Below are 8,041 nucleotides of genomic sequence, written 5' to 3'. Positions count from 1 at the left end.
ACAAAGTCTGCACTGTACATAGGATAGGAAATGTATTCACGTACCAGTGGCATGCACTAGATGATTCCTTTTTTTACATTGAACTGCTTTGCATTAAAGTTCCATGTAAAAACGGATAGTGAGGACCATTTAATCAATTTTAAAGTTCAAGGACACACATGCTTTCTTGTTCAGCGTTATATAATTTCATTTTTTTGTAGTACCAAATATGCAGCAACAACGACAAGATCAGCATCACCAGAACACCATGATGCATCAAGTCTCAGCAGCAGGACCCCCAATAGTAGCTACTCCACCAGCTTATTCAACTCAGTATGTTGCTTACACCCCTCAGCAGTTTTCCAATCAACCTCTTATGCAACATGTGCAGCATTATCAATCTCAGGTGAGATCTATAAAGGCTACCAGTTAATGTGAATATTGTGATGATGTTCGTTGGCTTTTAATTGTTTCACTTTGAAGTCCTTCTCACATCGAACATTTTCCACCAGTCTCGAAAATTGACTGACTACCCTGGTATCGTTCTATTATACATGGATACTTATGCAGCATGACCTTTTTTTGGATTCACAAACTCCACATCACTTTGCATATAGCATTGTCGGGTCTCTTGTCTTTTCTTTCCTCCTGATATGTTTATTAATGTATGTTATTGTTTACATATATTTTACAATGCATGATTTTGTTATTTCATTGCGTATATTCTCAGTATAACAATATTTCCCTATGGATTGATAATGTATTAATACGTTCCTAAGTTATACTTGTATATTATGATGGTTAAAGAAAAATGCAATAGGGATAAACAAATGTGCCAGGAAATTAATATATTTCCATCCACGCCCATTTATCACAAATCACAAGGCTTGTTTTTTCAAAATAATGATGCAGCAAAGCATAAACTCTGAGTAGGAGCCTTTTGGAAGAGTGAAGCTCCAGGCATTCCAGAAAGCGCTTCAGTCTCATAATAGTGTGCATTAGGGTCCCACACTGGCACCAAGAACAGAGGCATATTGTAAAGAAAGATTGGCTTTACTTCCCTCATCTGGCTGCAGAATAGGAAAACACTTGAGTTATAAGCAGGTATGTGTGCTGTAGAAAAGGTACTCTAGTAACCTGCATCTAAATGAAAGGTTTCTGATAGATACATCTGCCGTGTGGATTCCTCACCTTGTGAATATCCCCCTTGCGTCAGCAACGTTCGGAAAATTCTTCGTAGCACGCCGGCGTGGACGACGTCATAGGAGCACGGCTTCGCGCGCGACTCCGTCTGACGTCACCGACTCCACATAAGGCCCACGTCGGCGTGATGACGTCAGTTCCCTTTTTTCCGCGTCGTCGACGCTAACGGTTTCTGGGATCTTCTGCGATACTTTTGTATCTATTCGCTGTTTAGCTGTAATTGTTTCACTGTCGGATTTCGCTTCATCGCCGGAGATGTCGTCGAGGAAGTCAGGTTTCAAACAGTGTGGTTCCTGCACCCGGATGATGTCGATCACCGATCCGCATCCCGTCTGTCTGTGGTGTCTTGGTTCGGGACACGATGTCAAGAACTGTCGTTCCTGTGACAAGATGAACCCCAAAGCCTTGCGTGAGCGGGAGGCGAAGCTTCTGCTTGCTAAGGTGAAGGAAAGGGAAGCCGGAAGGTCTTCGAGGTCAGTGTCCAGGCGCTCGAAGTCGAGACAACGGTCGCGGTCGAAGTCAAGGTCGGCTTCGAGGGCGAAGTCGAGGTCGGCTTCGAAGGCCAAGTCGAGGTCGAGAGAGAGATCAAGGTCCAGAGGGAGGTCGAGGTCCGGTTCCAAGTCGGCCTCGGGCCATGCTTCGGGCTCCTCGAGAAAGAAGCATAAGAGGAGTAAACATCACTCCAGACACCACTCTGGCAAGGAGTCTTCGGATTCGAGGAAGAAGTCGAGAAAACATCATAAGGACTTTGTGTCTCCTTCTCCAGCTCAATCTCACGTTGGTTCTCCAGTTCATGAGCCGGAACCGGATCTGGAGTCGCACCATTCATCGGTGCATGAAGAAGAGGTTCCTCGAGCACCGACTCCGGTTGTGGAGCCTGAAGAACAAGAGGGCCAGGGTGCGCCTTTGCCGGATCAGCCTCCTTCGGAGCGGCCGTTGGGTTCGTACCCACCCTTTCCAGGTCCAGGTCAGGATCCCTCGCAGTTTTTAAACGCCATGTTTGGTGTTTACTCGAGGGCGATGTACCCCGCTGGTGCGCCTATGGGTCCCATGGGTCCTTTGTCTTTCAATTTGGGTGTGCCCCAGGCTTATGCCCCGGCCCCATTTATGCCGTTTATGCCGACGCCTTGCACTCCTTGGCTCGGTACGGCGCCGCCGAGGTCGTCGACTTCGCATGCGGCTTCGCCGACTCCGGATCGGCCTCGGGTGGATTCGGATCGTGGCACTTCCCGTCCTCCGGCTCCTCGCTCGACGTCGGCTCCGGCGCCGTCGGAGTCGTTACCGGATCCATCGACTTCGGTCCGTATGGAGTGGTCGAGGCGCAGGGCACAACGCCTCTTGGAGGAGAAGGAGTTTGTGGACTCCGAGGTTGAGGAAGGAGAGTTGCATGAGGGGGATTGTTTTGAGGACCTTCAGGATGCAAGTGGCTTGGAACTTTCTCCTGAATGGGGTTTGCCAACCGTTTCTGACACACCATCTAAGGACTTGGCACCCTATCATGTTGTCATAAAGAAGGCTGCAGAGTTGCTAGGCTTGACTTTGCCCACAGTTGAATACAAGCCCAACATCCTTACGGAAGTGTTGCATTCGCCCTCTTCTATTGTGGAGCCTACGCTTCCTTTTACGGATGCATTGACTGAACCGATAAAGGAGGTCTGGAAGAGGCCTTTATCTGCTCCTGCAGTTTCCAGGTCAGTGGCAAGGCGTTACAGGGTGGCTCCTGATGACCCTGAATTTCTTTCCTCGCATCCTGCACCGGAGAGTCTGGTAGTGCAGGCTGCCTGTTCCAGCAGGGCTGCGGGTTCTTTCCCTCAGGTGCCAGCAGACAAGGACTCAAAAAAGCTGGACCAGTCTGCTAAAAAGATTTTCTCCTCGGGTAGCATGGCCTTGAAGTCCACCAATGCTACTTGCCTCTTGGGGAGATACGTTCACGCGTTGATGGACTCTGTCAAACAGCTTTCTGCTAAGCTTCCAGAGGACGATAAGAAGAACTTTAACGAGGTGGTCGCTGATACTCAGGCTGCAGCTCGTATGGTCATACAGAGTGGTATGGACACGGCGGACTCTGTTGCCAGAATTATGGGCTCCACTGTGGCTACAAGAAGGGCTGCATGGCTTAAGTCCTCTGATTTTTCTACTGACGTTCAGTCTACTCTGTTGGACTTACCGTTTGATGGGACAGGTCTCTTTGGCAAGAAGGCTGACGTAGCTCTGGAGAGATTCAAAGACAGTCGGGCTACGGCGAAGTCTTTGGGCCTTCAGACGAGGGGCTCTGCGACTAGAAAGTATAGGGGTTTTGGCAGATCCAATTTTCGTCCCTACAATCAAGGACAGCAGCAGCAGCAGCAGCGCCAGAATCCTCTGTATAAATCCTACAGAGGAAAGCAAAGGGGCCGTGGTCGTGGGCGCCAGGTCTCCTCCTCCTCCTCCTCTTCCTCTAATAGCCAACCCCCTCCCCCTGCAGCAAAGCAGCCCTAGATCCGCCATTCTGGATCATGTGGCTCCGGTGGGGGGTCGGCTTACTCATTTTCTACGGGATTGGGAATCGGTTACATCGGATCTTTGGGTTCTCAATCTCGTAGAAAATGGGTATGCACTTCCTTTCCAGGAGTTCCCTCCCAATTACCCTCCTTGCCAGGGTTTTTGTTCGGAGGACCACCTTGTTCGCTTGCAGGAAGAAGTCCTGGCTTTGTTCAAGAAAGGTGCGATAGAGGTGGTTCCAGAGCAGGAAAAGGGTCAGGGATGCTACTCCCGGTATTTCCTGATCCCCAAGAAGGATGGCAGGTTACGTCCAATCCTGGACCTCAGGATTTTGAATCTCTATCTCAAGCAGGAGAAATTCAAAATGCTCACTCTTGCGCAGGTTCTTCAAGCGCTGTTGGAAGAAGACTGGATGGTGTCGATCGACTTGCAGGATGCGTATTTTCACATCCCGATCCTGAAGTCGCACAGGAAGTATCTCCGTTTTACGGTGGGATCGCAACACTACCAGTTTGCGGTCCTTCCGTTTGGTCTTACTACTGCGCCTCGAGTTTTCACCAAGGTGATGGCAGTGGTGGCTGCACATCTCAGGAGGTCGGGGATACCTGTATTCCCGTACCTGGACGACTGGCTGATCAAAGCGGAGTCGCCCGAGAAGGTGCTTCATCACCTGCAAGAAACATCGCAGCTGTTGTTCAGGTTGGGTTTTTCAATAAATGTGCCCAAATCTCACCTGGTGCCCTCCCAGCGCAACCTGTTCATAGGTGCGGTACTGGACACTACTGTATGTCGTGCATTCCCTCCTCCGCAAAGGATTCGCGACATACAGGAAATGATTCCTTTATTTCACAATGGAGCGGTTGTTCCGGTCCTGAAGGTCCTTCGCCTGCTCGGTCTGATGGCTTCTTGCATTCTCCTGGTCAACCATGCACGCTGGCACATGAGGGCACTCCAGTGGTGCCTCCGCAGGCAGTGGTATCAACACAATGGAGATCTCGGGGAGTCAGTGAGGATCTCCAGAGAAACTGCAGCGGATCTGTCTTGGTGGGGCGTGGAAGGCAATCTGTCTCAAGGAAAGCCTTTTCAGCTTCCACCATCGGTGGCCACGGTGATAACGGATGCATCCACTCTAGGGTGGGGTGCTCATCTGGGGGATCTGGAGGTCAAGGGTCTTTGGTCTCCAGAGGAAAGGCTGCTTCACATCAACCTTCTAGAGTTACGGGCGATACGTCTGGCACTCAAGGCCTTCCTCCCTTCCCTTCGCGGTCGGTCAGTTCAAGTCCTGACGGACAACACGACCGCGATGTGGTATGTCAACAAGCAGGGAGGAGTGGGGTCGCAGTGTCTCTGCAGGGAGGCTCTGCGCCTCTGGTCCTGGGTTCAGGACCACCAGATTTGTCTGATGGCAAATCATCTGGCCGGGGTTCTGAACGTGCGTGCAGACATTCTCAGTCGTCAGTTCTCTGCCGACCACGAGTGGAGGCTTCACCCGGAGGTTGTTCGTTACGTCTTTCAGATGTGGGGGACTCCTCGGGTGGACCTGTTTGCCACTTGCGAGAATGCTCACTGCCCGTCATTCTGCAGTCTCCAGTATCCGATGCAAGGAGCATTGGGGGACGCGTTTCAGTTGAGCTGGAGAGGTCAGCTCCTTTACGCGTTTCCTCCCATACCCTTGATTCCTCGGGTTCTGAGGAAGATTCGCCAAGACCGGGCCCAAGTCATTTTGGTCGCCCCGGATTGGCCAAGAAGGGTGTGGTACACAGATCTTCTCCACCTCTCCTCTCACCCGCCGCTCCGTCTCCCTCTCAGGGCAGACCTCCTCTCTCAGATGGAGGGGCAGGTTCTACACCCCCACCTCCAGACATTACACCTTCATGCATGGAGATTGAACGGGGCAATCTGAACTCTTTCTCTCTCCCTAACGATGTGGTGGATGTCATACTTTCTGCCAGGCGTGACTCCACCAAGTCCATTTATTCGTATAGGTGGAATAAGTTTGTGTCTTGGTGTAGGGAGAGGGATGTTGACCCGTTAAAGGCTCATTTGTCTGATATTTTGTTGTTTGCTCTTTCTCTGGCACGGCAGGGGTTTGCTGTTGCCACTGTCAAGGGTTACCTTTCGGCTTTATCGGCATTCCTCTGCTTGCCGGATCAGCCCTCTCTTTTTAAATCACCTGTGGTTTTAAGATTTTTGAAGGGGCTCACTAATAAGTTCCCTCCTTCTCCCTTTATTGTTCCTCATTGGGACTTGAATCTTGTGTTAACCTATCTGATGGGTTCGCCGTTTGAACCCTTACACAAGTGTCCAATGAGGCTTCTTTCTTTTAAGACGGTCTTCTTAGTTGCAATTACCTCGGCAAGGAGGGTAAGTGAGCTTCAGGCTCTTAGTTCCAAGCCCCCGTTTTTGTCCATCCATGCTGAAAGAATGGTTCTTAGGACCAGGGCTGCTTTTCTGCCTAAGGTGGTTACTCCCTTCCACCTAGGTCAATCCATTACCCTTCCTACCTTTTATCCTCCCCCACACCCTTCCAAGGAGGAGGAGAGGCTTCATCGCCTGGACCCGAAGAGAGCGGTTAGCTTCTATCTTGATAGGACTAAAGACTATCGTATAGACGATCAGCTCTTCGTGGGTTTTGCTGGCTGCAAGAAGGGCAGAGCGGTGCACAAGCGCACACTTTCCAGATGGATTATCCTGTGCATCAAGATTTGCTACTCTCTGGCGGGTAAGGACCCTCCTGAGGGTATTAGAGCTCATTCAACTAGAGCAAAGTCTGCTACTTCTGCATTGTCTAGGGGTGTTCCTGTTGAGGACATTTGCAGGGCCGCGACTTGGGCCTCCCTCCACACTTTTGCAAGGCACTACTGCTTGGATGCTGAGGTGAGGAGGGACGGCCACTTCGCGCGCTCTGTTCTCCAAGATTTCCTGGTGTAGCAGAGTGGACACCCTCCTCCGGGAGTGGGGACTGCTGTGGGAATCTATTCACAAGGTGAGGAATCCACACGGCAGATGTATCTATCAGAAGAACAAGTTACTTACCTTCGGTAACGCTTTTTCTGGTAGATACAATATCTGCCTGTGGATTCCTCACTGACCCACCCGCCTCCCCGTTGTCCACTCTGCTATACCTGGTGTTATGTGCAAATGTAATTATGATTTTATCTGATTTTGTATAGTTTTGCACTTTGAATGCATTTGTTTTGCATGTACTGTGTACATTGTGTATATATATATATATGTACTTGTTGGTCCGTCCGGGTGCCTCGAAGGCACGGAAAAAAGGGCGGAACTGACGTCATCACGCCGACGTGGGCCTTATGTGGAGTCGGTGACGTCAGACGGAGTCGCGCGCGAAGCCGTGCTCCTATGACGTCGTCCACGCCGGCGTGCTACGAAGAATTTTCCGAACGTTGCTGACGCAAGGGGGATATTCACAAGGTGAGGAATCCACAGGCAGATATTGTATCTACCAGAAAAAGCGTTACCGAAGGTAAGTAACTTGTTCGTTTGTTATAGTCTTTGGCAGGATTATATCTATAATTGCATTTAACATTTGTGGGGGGGAAATTCCTTTGTGGGCTTGTCTCGAAGACCTCTTCTGTGAAATGCACCCATATACTACATTTTGCTTGTCTAATATCGTTTTTTTAAACTGTTTTTATTGATAACGACAAATGCATCGGTGCAAAGCAGAATACAATCATCTTTGGCATGGCAGTATAAAACATCTATATTGATTCAACACATTACACTGTATCAGTAGTATACATACATGCAGCCTGCAAGCCACCCCTTCGTCTATCGCTGCAGCAGAATCACAACGTAAGAAAGCCTGATCCGGCAGATCACTGGTTTTATCAGAATAACAGTACACTATTGGCTGCCCTGAAGGGAGGATTCGCGATCCGCTCCTAGTCTAGCTATCAAGATTTGCCTTTCCCTTTTCAGTTCCACCGTCAAGAGAGATGCATATGTCTCCCCTATATTTGTTCCACTTACCCCACTTATGGTCCCATTTTCGTGGGCATCCTCCACCCTTGAATCCCACCTTTTCAGCTATCAAGGCACAGTCCATGTCCTTTTCCCAGTCCCCAAAGCGTGCAATTGTGTCTGTCCCCCATTTATGGGCTATATTGCTTTCGCAATAATCGACCCCATCGTGGCCCAGGACTGCTCCGCCTGTGTGAGGTCTGTAGCCTCCCAGATGTTGAGGAGGCAGAGTTTGGGGGAGGTATGAATGGGTTTGTCACATATTCTGGCAAGTTGGTGGGTGACTTCTTCCCAGTACTGTTGTATGTGGGGGCAGTCCCAGAGATATGTTTAAATGTGCCGGTCTGGTCACAACATCTGAGGCATAGTGGATCAGGCCTCCTACCCAGCC

The 8,041-nt window shown here is 50.0% G+C and overlaps 1 protein-coding gene across 22 annotated transcripts in view; it reads left to right on the top strand.

Moving 5' to 3' along the window:
• Window positions 1-8,041, top strand: part of ATXN2 (ataxin 2) — a 1,802,199-nt gene that overhangs the window by 1,283,502 nt on the left and 510,656 nt on the right. For all 22 annotated transcript variants that reach the window (XM_086943042.1, XM_086943056.1, XM_086943053.1 and 19 more), the window contains one exon: window positions 201-385. In XM_086943042.1, coding sequence (XP_086799168.1) covers window positions 201-385 — 185 coding nt within the window. The remainder of the gene's footprint in view (window positions 1-200; window positions 386-8,041) is intronic.

This window comes from Lissotriton vulgaris, chromosome 11 (assembly GCF_964263255.1).
Source record: "Lissotriton vulgaris chromosome 11, aLisVul1.2, whole genome shotgun sequence".
Classification (NCBI taxonomy): Eukaryota; Metazoa; Chordata; class Amphibia; order Caudata; family Salamandridae; genus Lissotriton; species Lissotriton vulgaris.
The sequence above is the reverse complement of the archived record's forward strand: the minus strand, read 5'-3'. Positions and strand labels throughout refer to the sequence as shown.